This window comes from Petaurus breviceps, unplaced genomic scaffold, assembly GCF_028583685.1.
Source record: "Petaurus breviceps papuanus isolate PSGF00001 unplaced genomic scaffold, PetGlider_PUasm1.0 175, whole genome shotgun sequence".
NCBI classification, from domain to species: domain Eukaryota; kingdom Metazoa; phylum Chordata; class Mammalia; order Diprotodontia; family Petauridae; genus Petaurus; species Petaurus breviceps.
In genome coordinates this window covers 4277506-4296546 of record NW_027185764.1, presented here as the reverse complement: position 1 = coordinate 4296546, position 19041 = coordinate 4277506, and the positions used below count along the sequence as shown (strand labels likewise).

The 19041-nt window shown below is 38.0% G+C and overlaps 1 protein-coding gene across 1 annotated transcript in view; it reads right to left on the bottom strand.

Annotated features, from left to right (window-relative positions):
* PCSK5 (proprotein convertase subtilisin/kexin type 5) overlaps nucleotides 1–19041 on the bottom strand; it is a 609050-nt gene that overhangs the window by 293705 nt on the left and 296304 nt on the right. Inside the window, exon 10 of the mRNA XM_069085345.1 lies at nucleotides 12098–12198. Coding sequence (XP_068941446.1) covers nucleotides 12098–12198 — 101 coding nt within the window. The remainder of the gene's footprint in view (nucleotides 1–12097; nucleotides 12199–19041) is intronic.

The following is a 19041-nucleotide window of genomic DNA, read 5'->3' as shown; positions in this document are numbered from 1 at the left end:
AGAAAGAAAGTTTAGAGGCAGTTTAGATGGTGATTTAAGCTTTTCAAGAATACGAGCGTAACACACTTTCTGGCATACTCTCCATACTTGAACTCACCTTGAGGGCTGGGCCTGACTCCCCCTGAGTGACTCCCAGCTTCTAGGTCTAATCCTGTGGGAATACTCCTACTACTGTCATTCGCAGCCCAAATGAATGTGCTTTTCATTAGTAGCTGGTAGATGCAATTAGTTCTTAGCAAAGAAAGCTCCTTTCTTTCCCCTCCTTCCACCATAAACATGCAACCCAGTCTTGTACTAATGCCAACAATGGCCATTGGAAGAATGATTGCAAATAGCATACAGTAGTAGTGAGACACATATAGAGTAAACACATATGGCCAAGGCAACAACATCAGGGCAACAGGGCCCTAACATCCTTTTTGTCATCATAGTTTGCTCTTTTCTACGGCACAACTTGAGTACTAAGGCTAGTTCTCTTGAGTCCACAGCCAACTCTCTTTTGAGCTGCCAGTGGTTCTGCTTCTTAAAACTGTTTATGACCTAACACGTCTTTCTGTGTCCATATCTGTTTGAAGTATGTGTCTCTGCTCCATCAACTGTGCCTTAAACTCTCTTAAAAACTGTTAAAAAAAAAAACTCTTGGAAACTGAATTATGGGCTGTCTTTCTCTGAGTAAGTTAAGAGATCCCCTTCTTCTGCGCCTTCTCTGTTCCCCAAATTGCTCCTAAGCCAGCAATACAAACAAACTCACAAACTAAGTCTCATAAAGGTCACCAAGAGGCATGCTCATCCTTCATCAGCCAATGGCATTTGCCTTTTTTGATTCACTCAAAGAAGGGCATTCACGTATCATTGAAGGACCAGGAGTAAACATCCATTTGTAATTAAACACCTCGTTACCACCTTGTGAATATATTCTGAGATTTCCGAGCTAGGGGGGAAAGTTTCTCAAAAATCAACTCCCCTTCACCAAAATAACAGAAAGATATTTTGTTGCGTGAATTATTCAATAGTTAATCAATTTTCAGTCATTCTCATGCCTGCATCACTTTCTTAAACAAATTAAATCGTATCTGGTGGGCTTTTCTTTAGAAATGTTTAAGTTCCTTTCAAAACTATGGTGGAAGATAATTATAGGGTATAAGAATGAACTTGGAGTGGAGGCAATAAAGCACTGTATTGTGATAGAAAAAAACTGGTTTCCAGTGTCAGTAGATTAGTCCAGCATTTTCAAACTGGGATCTGAGTGATCTCTCAGAGCTTCATTTTATGTAATAGGAGGGGGTTTGACAAGATTTTCCAGGAAGAAAATAAAAGGGGGAGGGTGGAAAAAAATAACAGGGAACTGGAAGAGGAGGAAGAGAAAGAAGGCAGCATGGGTACGTCTTGTATTATATAACCCATTAAAGAAATATGGGGTTTATAAAAGTTTAATCAATTCTTGTAAACAGTATCACATTTTAAGTATATTAAAATTTTTGAGTAGGGGTGTGACAGGGTCAGATTTGGGTTTTAGCACCACTTTCTTGACCACTATGTGAAGAATGCAAGTAAAGAAGGGAGATCTGGAAATCCAGGAAAGAGGCTAAAAGGGTATGTTTTCTTTGAATATAAATGTAGATTTAAGTCAGAGAATGTTCCACCAGTAAAACATAGTTTATAATTCTGAAAAACACCATACAGTTACAACTTCGGTCTTTTTAGTTTGATTGTCAAAGCCAGTTTTGGGTGAAATGATATGAATTGCTATTTACAAATAAATTTGTTTCTTGTTCCCATGAGCTGATCTTTGTTGGGTCCAGAATGGAAAACGCTTTATAAAAATCACTTGAGTTTCTTTTTGTCCCTTATCTGAAATTATTGCACTCATGTCTTTATATTTATTGCACTAATTCCTTTATTTAAGAGCTCAATTTCCCATGGGGCCTTTTAGTTTGGAACCTCCAGAGTCACACTGGGAAAAACATATTGTTTTGAATTGTTAAATGGCCCATGTGATAATTATTTCATTTGTAATCACTGACTAGGTAGTCCCTTCCCACATAGCTGGAAAACTGCCAAGAGGAAAACAGAATACACTGTCAAACCTGACCAATCAATGAATTTATGAGGAGAACTGCCCCACCCCCCTATACAATGAAAAAGCACTTTTCTCACTTCCCCCCTCTGATGCCTGTAGATTTGAAGTCTAAAATATTTGCTCTGCCATTTATTTAATGATTTGTTATGACAAAAAAGTGAACAATGATAAATAATAAAACAATGCTAAATTTCTATTTTGGCTTTTTGTTCATTTGCTTTAAATCCTGCAGGGTCTGAGTGCTGTAGGATCCAGTAAATTCTTTTTCTTTTTGGAGGGGAGATGGCAGGGCAATTGGGGTTAAATGACTTGCCCAAGGTCACATGGCTAATAAGTGTTAAGTGTCTGAGGGTGGATTTGAACTCAGGTCCTCCTGACTCCAGGGCCAGTGCTCTATTCACTGTGCCACCTAGCCACCCCATCCAGTAAATTCTTGATTCTTTTTCTCAACACCTAAAAGACAGTATGAGTGACAATAAGCATTTATTAAGGCCCTACTTTAGGCAAAGCTATGTGCTGATGTATAGGGAGAGGTACGAAGGCAAATGAAATATGGCTCCTGCCTTCATGGAGAGTGCAATCTACTTTATCTGTATGCACTGATCTTGTCAGGCAGCTCAAAACAGAAGCATAATGAGAAGGGGGAAGATGCTACATTATACTTCTATTCTTGTCTGAGTAGCTAGATCCTTTTCTATATCACACCTGTGTTTCAAGGAGAGAAAGCGCATCTCAGCCTACAATGTCTGCCAAGTGAGATTTCTCCAAAGAAAGAGCTAACTCGTCCTCTTGGTCTTCGTGGAACTCGATTACAGGCTACGTAAGGTCAAGGCTATGTTGGTGGTCATCTTTCTGTCCCCCTCTGTCTAGCAGGACACCTTGCTCAGAAGACAGCACGATTAAATGTTTGTTGAATCCAAGGAAACTGTGGCCACAGAAGAAGGAACTTGGACCACCCACTAGAGCATCAAGGTGTTTCTGTTTCTGGGGGGTATGGCTTCAACTGTCTTACACATCCAGCACTCAGCCCAGTATCTGGCACACGAACACTCTATATAAGCTTGTCGACTAAGACTTACTTAGCACAAGAAAGCTAAGAACCCGAGAAGAAAATTATAACTATGATGACAAAGGGAAGCTTATTGTTTTTAAAGACACTGACATTCTTTTCCATATAATTGACTGGAGATCAATAAATGTGATGATTTTTCTCAATTTCTTTTTACAGGAATTGTTCACTGTTTGCACTAGGGGAGTGAGGCCATTGCTACAGGCTAATTATATCTAGGGGGTAAACCCAGAAACACCATTATTGGGTGCAGGAACTTGTCTCTAAAGTGAATTTTCCCACTTCAAATGTTTTGAAATATTATGTGCCCTGGGATGATAGAAGCAGGGCAGATTGGGGGAGGGGATAGTTAGGAACAAACACTTTTGAAAAGGGACAGGGTCAAAGGAGAAAATAGAATAAATGGGGGAAGGGATAGGATGGTGGGAAATATAGTTAAACTTTCACAATATGACTACTATAGATATGTTTTGCATAACTACACATATATAACCTATATTGAACTGTTTGTCTTCCCAGTGGGGGTGAATGAGGAGGGAAGAAGGGAGAGAATCTGGAACTCAAAGTTTTAAAAACAAATGCTAAAAAATTGTTGTTACATGCAACCAGGAAATAAGATATACAAGCAATGGGGTATAGAAATCCATCTTGCCCTACAAGAAAATAAGGGGGAAGGGGGGACAAGAGGGATTGGGGGGTATATAAGAGAGGGCAGACTGGGGTAAGGGGTAATCAGTATGCTTGCCATCTTGGGGTAGGGGAGAGACAAAGAGAAAATTTGTAACTCAAAATCTTGTAGAAATGAATGTGAAAATTAAAAATAAATAAATACATTCTGGGGGAAAAAAAGAAATACTATGTACCCTAAGACAAAAGATGACAGAATAGGATTTGGGTGTTAAATTTTGCAGGTGAGGGTAAAATGCTTTGGGATGGGGGTTCAAGTCTACCAGGGCCACTATAGGCTCAAGACTATTCATACACATTCAGCCCAGAGACTACCTGGAACAAGAGAATCTTGTTGTTCAGTCCTTTTCAGTAATGTATGACTCTTTGGGATGCCATTTGGGATTTTCTTAGCAAAGATACCGGTTTGTCATTTTACAGCTTATTTTACAGATGAGCAAACAGGGTTAAGTGACTTGCCCAGGGTCACACAGCTAGTAGGGATCTGGTGACACATTTGAACTCATGAAGATGAGTCTTCCTGGCTCCAGACCCAGCACTCTATCCACTGTACCACCTAGCTGCCCTATTAGAATCTAAGAATCTCTTAGTGCTGGTGCAGGAAGGGCCATTAAAAAAAAAAGGTCTGACTTTCACCTTTTGGCAGTGGATGAAGTAGGGTGAGAGAGGGCTTTTCCATGATCAGATAAAGTACAATCCGGGGGTCTTCTGACACAAAAGTAAATGTCTTTCACTGCTATAAACTATGAGGGAAAAATTTTCTTGTAACACCCCCTTCCACACCCCTCAGTTATGACTACATTCTGAAATCAGTGGTGGCTTTGTCAACAATTGTAAGCATTCAAGGGCTCTTTGTGCACTGCTCTGATAGCATTGATGACTTGAACTGCCCTTTGGGAGGAACGAGCTCTCCTTTCTATTGACAGAAGTAATGATGTCTAGTTTTTTTTTTGTTGTTTGTATGTTTCCACTTTCACGTGCAAACTAATTTTTAAAAATATTTTTAAAATGGCATGATAAGTACCTAAAAATAATTTCCCTTTGTGGTCAATATTACTATTTCTGTTCAGTGACAGGAGCTGGATAAAAATGCCATATCTTAGGTGGTTGCTGGCATTTTGGCACCTGGCATCTCAGAATTGGAAGGTACCTTAGATATCAATTCATATCTGAGTAAGAATCTCCAACATGTTGTAAGTGAAAGGAGATATCTAACCGAAAGCAGAAAAGGGAGTGGGGGAAGGGTATGATAACTGTGTAGAGTATCTGAAAGGTTGTCATATGGAAGAACGATTGCTTTGCTTGGCATCAAAGAAGTACAACAAGGAGAAATGATTAGGAGATGCAGAAATGCAGATTTTGACTCACTATATGGGAAAAAAATCTTCCTAATAATGTGAAACAACCAAAAGTAGAAGGTAGCGACTTCCCTGTCTTTGGAGCTTTTCCTATACAGGTATGGGTTGATATCTAAGGTTTTCTCCAATTCTGGATCCTATAATGCAGGCTAAGACTGCCAGTTATAGCACCATAAGAAAGTTAGGACAAATACATCCTTATAAGGCCAGGTGCTGAAATAGCAATAACTATCCAAGATACGGAGTTTTTTTCTTTTCTCACATCATTAGAACTGAATAGAAAAATATACATCCATCAGAATGCTGAGAAATAACACTCTTCACTTTGCCAGTACAGTGATGGCTGTGATATTTAGCTGAATGAGAAAAGGATGAATCTCATCTTTGTAATCAAAATAGCATAGACACAGATGGCTAGAGCTGGGAGTGACCTTTGAGACCATTGAGCTCAATTCAAGTAGCATTACACAGTGAGGTAAAAAAAAAAAGATTGATTTAGACTTTGAGGATCTGGTTTCAGATCCTGGCTCTCCCACTTATTAAATCTATGACCTCTAACCTCTCTGTGCCTCAGTTTCCATACTTGTAAAATAAACAAGGTTCAAGATGACCTCCAAGGTCTCCTATATTTTTAAATCCATGATCCTATGATCTGTCACTTCAGAGACAAAGAAACTTAGGCCCAGAGAAATTGACTTACTCAAGGTCTACTTCCAAGATTCAATTATTTTTACAAAGAAGGGTTTGTAAGGACTTATAAGTGTTTATAAGGAAGCCATCAGAAAGTTAAACCCCACTTATGGGAAACTTCATGAGGGTCCCCACAAAGGAAAAGAAAATACTTCTAGCAAAAAGAATTCAAGGAACTGCATTAGCCTTTCCATCACATGTGGTCTAAGCTTGAAGTGATGAACCTTAGTCTCTACAGGTACTCTTGGGGGAGTATGCTCCTGATCTGGGCAGTGTCATGTACCAACTCTTTACTATACCAGCTTAGTAAATATCTGTTTCAAAAAGCTAACACACACACACATAGTAGGGGTTGAGTAAAATTGGAAGGAGTATGGTTGCAAAGGACACAAATTCTTACTCATTTATGCTGAGACCATCTGCTTGAAACTGAAAGTTTTATTAAGATGCCTGCTCTGTTCCCACAAGCAGAAGATAACAATTATTCTTCACTCATTGAAAAGAAGGAGCATTTCATAAGAGAGTTAATGTTACAGGCATACGAAGTTTGATGTAGGGGTTACATGTGGAATCCGAGGCCTTCAGGGATATTATGTAGGCTGAAGAGGATCCTCACTTAAACACCTTCTACTGGGAGTAAAGTACTTGAATCTCAATCCTCAACCTCATCCTCATCTGCTGTCACTTAAGGCTTCCACCCTTCACTGGGGCTTTAACTTGGGGGAAATGGTGGACCTGTGGGAAATTCTTAGAAAGGCAGATAAAGAGGTTGTTCCCCTCCAAGTTATGGGGCCTCTTTCTCCTCTGTTGGGTTTGTTGCTGAGTTGTTTCAGTTGTGTAAGGCTCTTTGCGACCCCATTTGGGGTTTTCTTGGTCAAGATACTGGAGTGTTTTGCCATTTTCTTCTCCAGATCATTTTTACAGATGAGGAAACTGAGGCAAACAAGATTCAGTGACTTGCCCAGGGTCATGTGGCTAGTAAGTGTCTGAGGCCAGATTTGAACTTAGAAGGGGAATCTTCCTGACTCCAGGTCCAACACTCTAACCACTGTTCTACCTAGATGCTCTATTGGACTTAGATCTCTAAACTGGCCTCAAACCTGGAAATTCAGTGGGCTGGTCCAGTGTATAGACACTGGTGTCAATGACTTTTTAAGTTCATCTTGAAACATGTTCCAAATGTCAAGAAAGAGAAAAGGAAACGAGAATCAAATTGTTTTTTAAAAATGCATTACTGTTCCATATATTGATCAGCTCAATTGTAATCTCATCTGTGTAAATGAGTCATTTAAGTGTGAACCGAAGGAATGTTGCATGTGAGATTCAGTAGTGATAGAATTGTCATTGGTATGATATTATAATAACTTCTCAAAGAATGTGTTTCTCAGACTCAAGAAAACTTGATTACGATGGTACAAGTGTCACTGTGTTTATGATTGTAGCACTTTTTCAATCACAGGTTTTGTCTTGTTTTTTCCCTCACACATATATAATATGTCAGTCAACAAACCCATTGAAGACTTCATTGCTCTTCTGGCTGTCTAATTCCACCAAAGTGTGAACAAATCCCTTCTCCCCTTCCAATCTTGTTCATGTTTTTAAAATGTAATTGGGTTTTTTTTTTTCTATTTTGGTAAACTATTTAAACTTAGCAAATTGAAAATGGTCAGGAGTTTGCAGGACTTATCTTCATGCCATTAATATGCAGACATTTCAATGAGGTTTTTAAATGGAATAAATATTCACTCTAATGAAAATGTCATGTGGTCTGAATTTTACATGGCAGGTGTCAATTGTTCTCTTTGACCACATTCTTACTTTTAAAGTTCAGAAGTTTCACGTTTAAAAGCTGATGTTTGATTGTTATAGAGTAATGTCACATTTGAGTTGAATAGAACCTTGTTAAGTTGTGTTTGACTCTTCGTGACCCTGTGGACCATAGCAATCCAATACTGTTCATGCTGATTTCTTGGCAAAGATACTGGAATGGTTTGCCGTTTCCTTCTCCGGCAGATTGAGGTAAACAAAGGGTAAGTGAGTGACCTGACCAGAGTCACACAGCTAGCAAGAGTCTGAGGTCACATTTGAACTCAGGTCTTCCCGATCTAGATGCCTCAAAATGGAACCTTATTCTAATCTGCTTGTTTTATAAATGGAGAAACTGAGTATAGTTGTAGAATCTTAGAGTTGAAATGTTAACAATTATTTTCAAGGGTTTTTAATCTGAGGCCCATGAACTTCTTAAAAAAAATTTAAATAATATATTTTAATTTTATTAATTAATAATAATTTAAAAATGTCTTTAAAAAATTGATAACTGTATGTCACTATGTTAGATTTCCTTTGTAATCCTAGTTTTCATTTTATGCATTTAAAAACATTATTCTGAGAAGGGCTCCCCAAGTTTCATCATATAGCCAAAGGGGTCTGTGCCACACAAAAAATGATAGGAACCACTGTTCAATTCTAGTCCAAATTTATGGACTCACTTTACAGATGAGGCCCAGGAAAGTAATTATATTACTACAAACTCCTTAGGCAAGAAAAGTGATTTTTTTTTTCCTTTTTTCTTCTTCTAAATCTCTAGTGTCTTTTACTTCCTAGGTACTTAATAAAGGTTTCCTGAATTGTGCAAGGCCTTTAGCTTAAGGTTATATAAAATATGAACTTTTTTTGGTCCGTGATTAAAGAGATTTCCTCTCAAAATTTAATTTCAAGTTTTACAGTTGCAGCTTGATTATTACTTCTAGACAAAATCAGTGACATTCCTTCATGCAAAGAACCATATATCCTACTTTTAGATTTCTCCTGATGACAAGGGTTTGAGATAGGGTATGACTACATATTGAATATATCACAATATCCAGGTATATCTTACTGAAATTTCACTTTTTCCCCCATTTGAAGCCTTAGATTATATAAACCCCTATTCCACAGTAAGGTGTATACGTTCTCCTAAAATAAAGGACAGTAGTCAAAATCACTCTGTGTGTGTTTGTGTGTATGTGTGTGTACACATTTATGTGTCGGTGAGGGGAAGCAGCGAGGGGTTGTGTTGGCAGAGAGTATGAATTTGAATGTACAATTTTAACAGCTCAGACTCATTATTACCCTCAAATTTCTTCCCACTTATCTGTCTTTTCTCTCATCCTGGGAGGGTGCTAAATGAGCCTTCCCTTTCTTCCCCAGTGGGATTGTCATGATTCTTTGGGAAAATGATTGTTTATTGTTCAAGGCCAGTCATAATGTCCTTGACCTTCAGTATATCATTGAAGGAAATTATAATAGCAAGATTGATAAATTATTCTGTTCACATACTTAACTGTTGATACAGAGAATGAGTTACCTTGTTATAGGTCAAATCTTGCTAGATTTAACCCCAAGAGTCTGTCCAAAGTGCTTATCTCATACCTTTGTTTTACTGAATACAATTTGAAATAAGTAGGCTACCAGCTTAGTCTCAGAAATCTCTTATCTAGAGATTACTCTTACATATGATGACATCATTACAACAGAAAATACAAATGATTTGAGATCTCTGCTCACAAACAGAGCAGCCTAGGTGATAAACAAGAAGTTAAGTTGGACCTCACAGGTTTTAGTATGCCTCTCAGGACTGGAGTACCACAATGGATGGTTTATGCTTTATTCAAATGGAACAAATTAGATTAAAAGAAAATGGGAAGATTAGTAAGATATCCTCTAGTTTGGACATCTAGGCAGTGGAGGAGAGTTTAGAAGTTTAGAATAAATGAAGAAGAAATAGGAAGAATATTATTAGGGAGGGAATATACTAAAGGCTACTTAGTCAGAAATGAATAATTTCAAGCAGCAGATAACAAAGCTGATGCGGTGGGATGGAATTGAAATGACAGAGATCTTCAGACATCTGTTCAAGCTCTATTATTCTGCCATGAGTAGAATAACTAATGAATAATTGATAACTTGCTTATACATTGCATTCTTTAAAAGGTAGAAGAAATGACAAGGCAAACTACTATTTTGGACATGAATATGGACAATAACTTACAGAGGAAGCAGAAATGAACTTGTGAAGAAGAGACCACTCACTGCATCTTAGACTTCTTCATTTATGGATAAAAAGGAGAAGGGTAAACACCATCTGATTCTGGGAGAATACTTTCAAAGAATTCAGAAAAGAGGATAGGAAGGATGCCATCCTATAAGATTCTGTAAGGAAAGTGGTCTCAATCAGGATGGGATCCTCTCAAGAATAAAATTCTGACAAAGAAAACCCAGAAATTATTCTAATGAGGAAGAAAATAAAAACTAGTATCTAAAGAAACCCAAGAGGCTACACCAGGATCAACTCATATTTTTAAAAAGACATATCTAAGAAGAATAACAGAAGGGCAGGTCACTGAAGGCAGTAACAAAGAATGTTAAGAATCCCAGAGCATAGAGCAAGTTAAGTCTTGTGTTTAAGCCTAAGAATGAACAACAACAAAAAGTCGTTTTTAGCTCTGGTAGGGACAAGAAGGTCAATGAAGAGATAAGATGATTGATCAAGGCAGATAGGACAATGACAATTAGAAATAGAGAGATGTAATCTTTTCCTGTCTTTTTCTCCCTCTACTATGAATGATCTTCAGGCTCTGATGTACAGAATAAAACTGGATAACAGGGAACTGAGATCTAAGATGTGGGAGGTGATAAGAGAAAAACTAGCTGCTTTTAATAAGTTCAAGTTACCATGTCCAGACAGACAATTTCCTATGGTAGAAAAAAAATTGCTAATATAATTGCTAAGCCACTGTCAGTGGTCTTTGAAAAATCCTGAAGAAAAATTAATTTGAAAAAATTTTAAATCCTAAAGAAAGAATAAAGTACTTCATGAAGCTGGAAGGGATGACTAACACATTGTAGGAGAGAAACAGGATCCAAAAAATATCAATAGTCCAGGGCTAATGTGCTAAGACAAAACAAGTAAATTAAATGGGGTTAAGGATAGAGGTCTACACTTGGGCCAGAAAAATCTCTAATGCAGGACTAAAGACTTGTCAAACTGTCTATCTAGGTCAGTGGGGTCATATTCAAATAGAACCAAGACCCTCAAAACCATGCATAAGAATGCCTGGGTCCTCAGCTTGACTTAGAAAACCACATATTAATATTATCCATGTTTTGTCCTATTTCTTATTTTGTTAAACATTTTCCAATTTTAATCTTTAATCCAATTAATCTGGTTTGGGCCTTACTCAGAAGTGTTATGGCTTACACGTATGACCCTCTAGTCTAGACAGCATTTCATGTAACAAAAAGCCAAGAGGTTTTCATGGATGGTAATAACTCTGGCTCAAAAGCTAGTAAAACTAACAAAAAATTAAGTAGCCAGAATGAGGAAACTCACAGCCTGTTGTTCTAGTCAAAAGACAACATTGTTTTCATTTTGGAGTGCCATATTTTATGGGGGGCATTGAGAAACCAAAGGTATGGTAGGAGGCCTTGGAACAGGTAAAAGAACTTGGGATTATTTATCTCAGAGAAGAGAAGACTTAGAGGGACCAACTAGTCCTTCAGTATATGAACGGTTGTCATTTGAAAGCAAGATCAGACTTCTTCGACTTGACCCAGAGGGCAGAACTAGGAGAAGTGAATGGAAATTCAAGAGGCAGATTCCATGAGGCTGTAAGGGACACACTTACAAACGACTTAGTTGTCCAAAGGCAGAGTGGGCTCCCTTAGAAAGGAATGAGTTCCACTGGAAATCCTTAAGCAAAGGGCAAATGGTGATTTGTTAGGAATGTCCTAAAGGAGATTCTATCTTGGGTGGGTGGCATTAAGTGACCTCTGGGGTCCCTTCCAATTCTGAGGGCCTATGATTCTAAGGAATCATAGCTTCTAAGGTGAACAGCAGCAGGCAAAGCCAAACTCCCCAGGCAGAGGCTTTACAGCCATGTGTACGAGCTTAATATTGACATGTGTGTCTGCCATCTTTTCATGCAGGAACTAATCTTTGTGTGTGTCAGGAAGGTAACTCCAGTTGTCTTTTGACATTACAAAGATCAGGACCAATTACCTCCCCTCTCTATACTCTTTCAGTCCCAGCTAAATACAGAATAAATCTATTGGGGGGAGGGTATGAAGGGAGAAAAAAAGATGATGTTCTGAGTGGCAGGGGAGGGAACAGTGTTCAAGCCCTACTAGAAGGAGGGTGTCACCAGTGAATAGAAGGTACAGATCAAAACTTACTTGGCTTCCAAGGCCAGGGCGATGATGCCGGCAGCCATAGGGGCCGAGGCTGACGTTCCTGTATGGTTGTCTGTGCAACGCTGCCTCAAGTCTGTGGTGATCTGGAAAAAAGGAAAAGTAAAACTTTAGGACGCAGCCCAGAGAGCCCCCAAAACATGCCAAAAACCAAACTATTTCTGTGACCAATAACAGTCACATGTGAGGAAAAAAATAACACCTTGAATGGGGGAAGAAATGTCATCATAAATGGGGGGAGAGCTTTGAAAATATTAGTTTGATGGTTTTCAAAAGAATTGTAAACAATTTACATTCCTATGGAAAATTGCTTCAAATCATTAATAAGAAAAATCCAAATAGCTAGCACTTAGCACAGTGCTGGAAATCCTTAACAAAGTGCTTAATGTATTCTGAGTTTTCACTTCACACTCTAAAAACTGGCAAAGATGAGAGATGAAATGATCAAGGTTGGAAGGGCTGTAGAATACCACCACACTAACACAGAGTTAGCATAATTGTGAATTGGTCCAAACATCAAGGAAAGCAAGTAGAAATTGTACTTTTTTGGAAAAGTAACTAAAATGAAATTGTCCACCTCCCAAGAGATCCCATCACTATGTATATAACACGAAAGAAGTCAAAGACAAGAAGAAAGGTTCTAGCAGAACTTTTATGCCAGCAAAGAACTAGATAGAAAGTAAGTAGCCAGGAGCGGCCAGGTGGCTCAGTGAGTGGGAGCACTGACTCCACTGTCAGGATGACCTGGATCAAATCCGGGCTCAGATACTCAGCACCACACCCAGAAATGACTGGCCGTGTAACCTTGAGCAGGTTACTTAACCCTGGTTGCTTAAAAAAAAAAAAAAAGGAAAGTAAGTAGCTATCAATTTGGTTGTACATGAATGTCTTACACCATTATGGTACTATAAGAAATAACAAATCTGAGACAAACTGTGAGATGTGCTCATATGTGTTAGTTTTACTTTTTTTTTTCTTTTAAAAAGCCTTTTTACAAAGGATGCATTACTGGATGGGGAGCAGGGACATATCCAGAAATGAGTGTGATATAAAAACAAGAGACATCAATAAGATTTAAAAAATAAGAGACAAAATGAGATTTTAAAAAATAATACTAGTTTTAATCCACTGTTCCAAATGATTATTCATCTTGAGATGCACCTGTAAAGTGAAGGATCTGAAAATTGTGCTTAAAAATGGATCATCCATCTGTTGAAACAAAAATAAATACCAAGAGAAGCTTAGAAATTATTCTATTCACACCCACACATTTTAGTCATAATTATAAGTATGCAGTAGGATACCTGTTGGGGGGGGGAGAAGGGGAGACAGAGACAGAGAGACAGACAGAGAAAGGAGCTTGGAGAGAGAGAAAATGAGAATTATTACTAGAATAGAATTAAGTGATTTATGGAAATGAGTATGCACAAAGATCCCCAAGTACTTTGAACAATACAAACAATCTATGAATTAGCCTACATGTAACACAGATTCATGGCATTATTGTGTACACTTGTTGTTATGAGTAGATCTGGTGTTACACTATTTTCCTTGTAAAAATATAGGAACTAGATAAATAATGTCTGCCCACTGTGAATCTAGCTCAATGCTGGAATGGCTGAATACCAGGGCTATCCAATAAGTGTTCAGTGGTTTGTGAGATGAGTTAGTGATCTTATTCTAGTTCCTAGTGGAAATCAGTAATGCAATTGGCTCCTTTCTTGGCCAACACAGCAGAAAGGTGAAGGCGGGTGGCAGAAAAACAATGACCCTTCTCTCTAATCTCTACATGTGGTCCCACCAAGAGGAGCTTGAGGATTAATGGGATTCAGTTTGTAAAGTGCACTGAGCTGCCCAGAAGAAAAGTACTACATAAATCCCTAATAAACTAGCTGTGGAATTTCTTTTAAGTCCTACTAGAAACAAATAGGATCTTTCAAAGGACAGGATCCAAAGATGTCAGAAACAGTCGAGAAGACCCTGTGCATATGCATGAAATTGGTGATTCTTTATTGAAATCATAGGATTCTGTTGGAGCTGGAAGGGACCTTTGAGGTCATCTAGTTAAACACTCATTTTATGGGGAGTGCCATCAATGTGCAGGACCATTCTTATGTATTCTTTCTTTCTTGAGTTTCCTCTTCTCCCTTCTATTTTATGCACTCTAAGTTACCTGGCTTTCTTGCCTAATAATTATACATTCAGAGAGGCACTGAAATACAGATTATGAAAAAGAGAAGATGGGGAATGGGGAAGGATACCAATATTTATAGCCTGGCCACTAATAGCCCAGCTTGCATTATAATCTAATCAAGATTCAAGGGCAATAGATACTGAAAATACTTGAGAAGAGGAAAAAAAAACCTGTCTTATACTAAGTGTTTATGTAGAGACCAAGTTTGTTTCATGTAGGACTAGATTTAGAAAGTTCAGCCTTTTTAGAATTGGTTTTAAATCAGATGAGTGTCTCACGTGAATGCATTCATTCTAGAACGCAAAGAAGCACTAGTTGTGACCAAAGCGTCCTCACATATGTTGCAGCCCAGAAAGTTTGCCTACATTCTTCTAAGTTGACTTCATTCATACAAATTTGTCTCTTTCACCAAGTCTTACAATTTCCCCTCTCTCCCCAGCAACATAAGAAAAGACTTAAGATTTTGCAGGATTGTTTTCCCACTGGGCACTCTGCTCATTCCTCAGTTGTGAAGATGCTCTCAAACCTCAGAAACACAAAACAAACAAAAACTCCACAACCACTATATCAGGAGTATATGCAAAATTTATGAACATATCAAACAACCACCTGTGGCCATTCCAAGACCATGGCTTCACATCTTCAAAACGTCAAGTGCCAAATGATAATTTGCCTTTTCCCATCCAACACTCTCATTTTGTGTAGCCATCATTCACATATACAAGTTTAGGCAAATCTTTTGATAAATCTGACACAAATGGCTGTGTTATCTATCTATTTTTGTATAATCTATATTTAATCATCTTTACATTTTTATTCTCAAAAGTAATAATAAATATATACCTGCTGCATTCCAAAACCTATTCTCATTTTATTTTTTTCTTTCAGCAAGTCTTCCTCAAGAAAACTCAAGCCCATTCTCTACACTCCACCCCCACCCCAGGGGAAAAAAGAGACAAAGAAGACATCCTCATTCCCTTCTCTTCCTGTTTCAAGTGGAAATTCCTGCCGGGCTGTTTCAAAAGAAAGTTACTGACAGTGGTGAAGACGGTTAGGTGTGAATTACCGGAAAGATCTAAGGCAGGGTTTTCATCATTAAAGGAGCACTGCCCCATCAGAGAACTCTTGGGTCTCTCCTTAGAAAGAAAAGGCATAATAAGACCACCAAGGAACAGGCAAATTTCAAGAAGAAAAATGACATTCCCAATTCTGGGACCACATGGGGGCAACCTCATTAATCACAATACATGCATAGAGAACCTGATGGAGTCACAAAGCATGAGTGAAAAGGAGGGTTTGCATTCAGCTGTCAGTTGGACCCATGGGGGCAGGGAGCAGGGAGGATCTACGTGCATCGCCCAGATGAGGATACAAAGGAAATTACAATACTGTGTTTAAGACTATCCAAAAGTATATGGGTCTTGATTGCAGAATTCAGGCACATATTAATGTAAATACTTATATGGACCCGTGTGTGTGTGTGTGTGTGTGTGTGTGTGTGTGTAAGTGTAATGTTAATTCCTTAATTTTACCACCCAAAATGGAATTTTCACCAGTGGGCCCCTTTCGATGACCTATGAAAATCCCATTTGTGCCCCTCTGAGTGAAATAAACAGGGAATGGCACTAGGCACCTAATAAAAATTGTCTCAGCCATCTCTTATAGCAGAAGCAGATGACTGTCTACAGTAAATTCAGCTAAAGATATAGAGTTGGTTGGTGAATTTGTATTAAACAATTAATTTCCTTTGGAACCTTACTGGGATCAGAAGCAGAGGGTTGGGGAAGGGGTATCTATCAAGTCTATTTGTCTTTATATACTGGGGTTCTTAAACTATGTGAACTTGATTAAAATATTTTAATAATTTCATTTCAATATAATTGATTTTTTTCTAGTTCCATGTATTTTAATTTATATGTTTAAGGACACTATTTTCAAAAGGGCCCATTGACTTCACCAGAATGTCAAAGGGGTCTGTGACTCTCACACAGCCTCTCCCCTTACCACTCCACCCCCAAGAAGAAAAAGTTTTAAGAACCTTTAGTTGAGAAAGAGAGAATGAGCAGGTGTGGAGGATCAAAATAGGGTTTCCACTAAGAATAACTTCGGAGGTGATCATTATAATTTTTAAAAGCTGTCTCTTATTTCTTGATATTTTTCATTTCATTGCTTGAGGACTTAGCAGTGACTAGAACATTTTTACCTAGTGATTATACTTCCTGATGGTAATTCAGCTTAATCGACTCGTGCATTCAAATGATAAGGATTTGAAATTTTGCTGTACTTGCTTTTAGTTCCTTGAAATTATATATGATCACACCAACTCCCATATTTTAAGGAGGCCTTATAGTATATCAGCTAAAAGAGCCACTGAACACAGGGAAATTTTCTTTTTTAAGCAGCAAGTGATATTAAGAGTCTGCTGAGTTGAATCAATTTCTACTATCAATTTTTATCTCTGTTTTTTAAACATTGGCCAAGAAAAGTCTTTCCACATCCCTCATGAGGACTAATGGTAGAAATGAAAACCTAAATGTATTAATGAATAAAATATGTGCTGTTGATTTATTTAGCACAACAGGATTAAAAAACATAAGATGGAAGACCATTTCATATTTTTATGCCCACAGCAATCACAGACTGATACAAAAATCAAACTTCTTCTGGCATAAATTAAACTTACATCAAAGCTCTCTTGAAGGAGTAAAGTCTTTACATAATTGGCATGGCAGCCCCAATCTATGACTGTAATGGCTAAAATGTGCCCACGAGTTCCTAAATGGAGCTGAGAGTCTAGCTTACACAAAGGTTGCTCATCACAAATGAATCTCCCATTTTTTTCCATGTCCAGAATTTGGAAAGATAATTCCAGAGGTAAAATTGCATTTTAATGAATATCATTGTGAAGCAGGGCCCTGTAATATGTTTGGCAAATCACCCACACAGAGCATGTTATATTGATTCAGCCATGAGGATTTCCATACAACCAACAATATTACAGAAATGTTTTTGGCTGCTTTTTTGTTTTGGACCCTCTTCAAGTAATAGCTACTCTCTATAATGAAGGAACTTGTAAGTGTCTTGAGGGCATGAACAATGTCCTGGTTTTCTTTTTATAACTCCCAGCCCCCCAGTGATGGACCTTGAACATAGAAAGTACTCAATAAATGTAGGTTGAATGAATCAATGACAGGCCCATATCAATCTCTCCTTTCTCTGACTTCTAATGGCACTTTCTGTCTGCCTGATATATTTTGCCACTGAATCATACACTGAGATATCTTGTGTTATGTTTCACAATGTGTCTTATCTCTCCCAATAAGGTATTTGGTAGGGGCATAATAAATACTTGTTAAATTGCATTGTTTGAGGTTTGGAGAGCAGGAATACAGCTGACTTTAATTTTTAAAATATAATTCTTATGTATTGTAATTATGTGACAATCATCCTTCCATTCTTCCCATCCTGTAGCAATACCTGGCTCAACTCAATCTCAACTATTTGAACAAGGTTCATGTGAACATTAGAACTACCTACCAAAACAATAATGGAAAAAAAAAAAGATTTGTGAGCTCAGAGGGTGCATGTATGGGAGCTCCTACCAAAACCTAATTGTTTACTTGCTATGTTAGTTTAGAAAGGTTATAATGTGGTTTGGTTTTGTTGTTTTTTCCAGTTGTTTCAGTCATCTCTGATCTCTTTGTGACTACATTTGGGGTTTTCTTGGCAAAGATATTAGAGTAATTTGCTATTTCCTTTTCCGGCTCATTTTGCAGATGAGAAAACTGAGGCAGAGTTAAGTGACTTGCCCAGGGTCACTCAGATATTAAGTGTCTGAGGCCATATTTGAACTCAGGTCTTCCTGACTACAGGCCCAAAGCTCTATCCACTGTGTCACCTAGCTGCCTTAATTTTTTTCTTTTTTAAAAACTGAACTTATGATTAATGCAAACTAATGCTTACTTAATAACAATAATAACAATATTTACATAGAATCTTAAGGATCCACATCCTTACAACATGAGGCAGGTTCTATTATTATCCCTATTTTACAAATGAGAAAAACAACTAAGGGACAAGACAAGTAGCTTGCCCAGGGTCCTATACCTAAAATGTCTGAAGTGTAATTTGAACACAGGTCTTTCAGACTTCAAGCCTTCCCCCCAGGCACTCCACCACCTCTCGGTTGGCTTTGTGACTTACAGTAGCTTGCCCAAGGTCATGCAATCAGTGTGGATCAAAAGCTATATTCAACCCAGGTCTTCCTAATTCCTAGGTCAGCTCTATGCACTCCGCTACAGGGCTTTCTGGTGCAAGCTGACACAAGCCACATCATATAACCCACATGATATGTCATACTAATCATTGAAAATAGATCCAGCTGTGCCAGAGTGTCATAGACAATATAGAGAAAATAGTGTTTAATGAAGAGCCAAGGCAAGTAAGAGATATGGATTGTCTTTAGCAGGCCAAATGAAAACCAGAGCTTTTCAGGAACAATTTTTCCCATTCTCCTTCTGACTTTTTTCTGGATAATCTGTCTCAAAATCTCTAAACAAATTTAGGTTTCCTACGACTAGATGATAACTAAAATAGTAGTAGTAGTGGAAGATGATGATAACTAAATAATAATAATAGTAGTATTAGTAGCTAACATTTGGGGATTTTTTTGGAGGGGGGAAGGCAGGGCAATTGGGGTTGACTTGCCCAAGGTCACACAGCTAGTAAGTGTGTC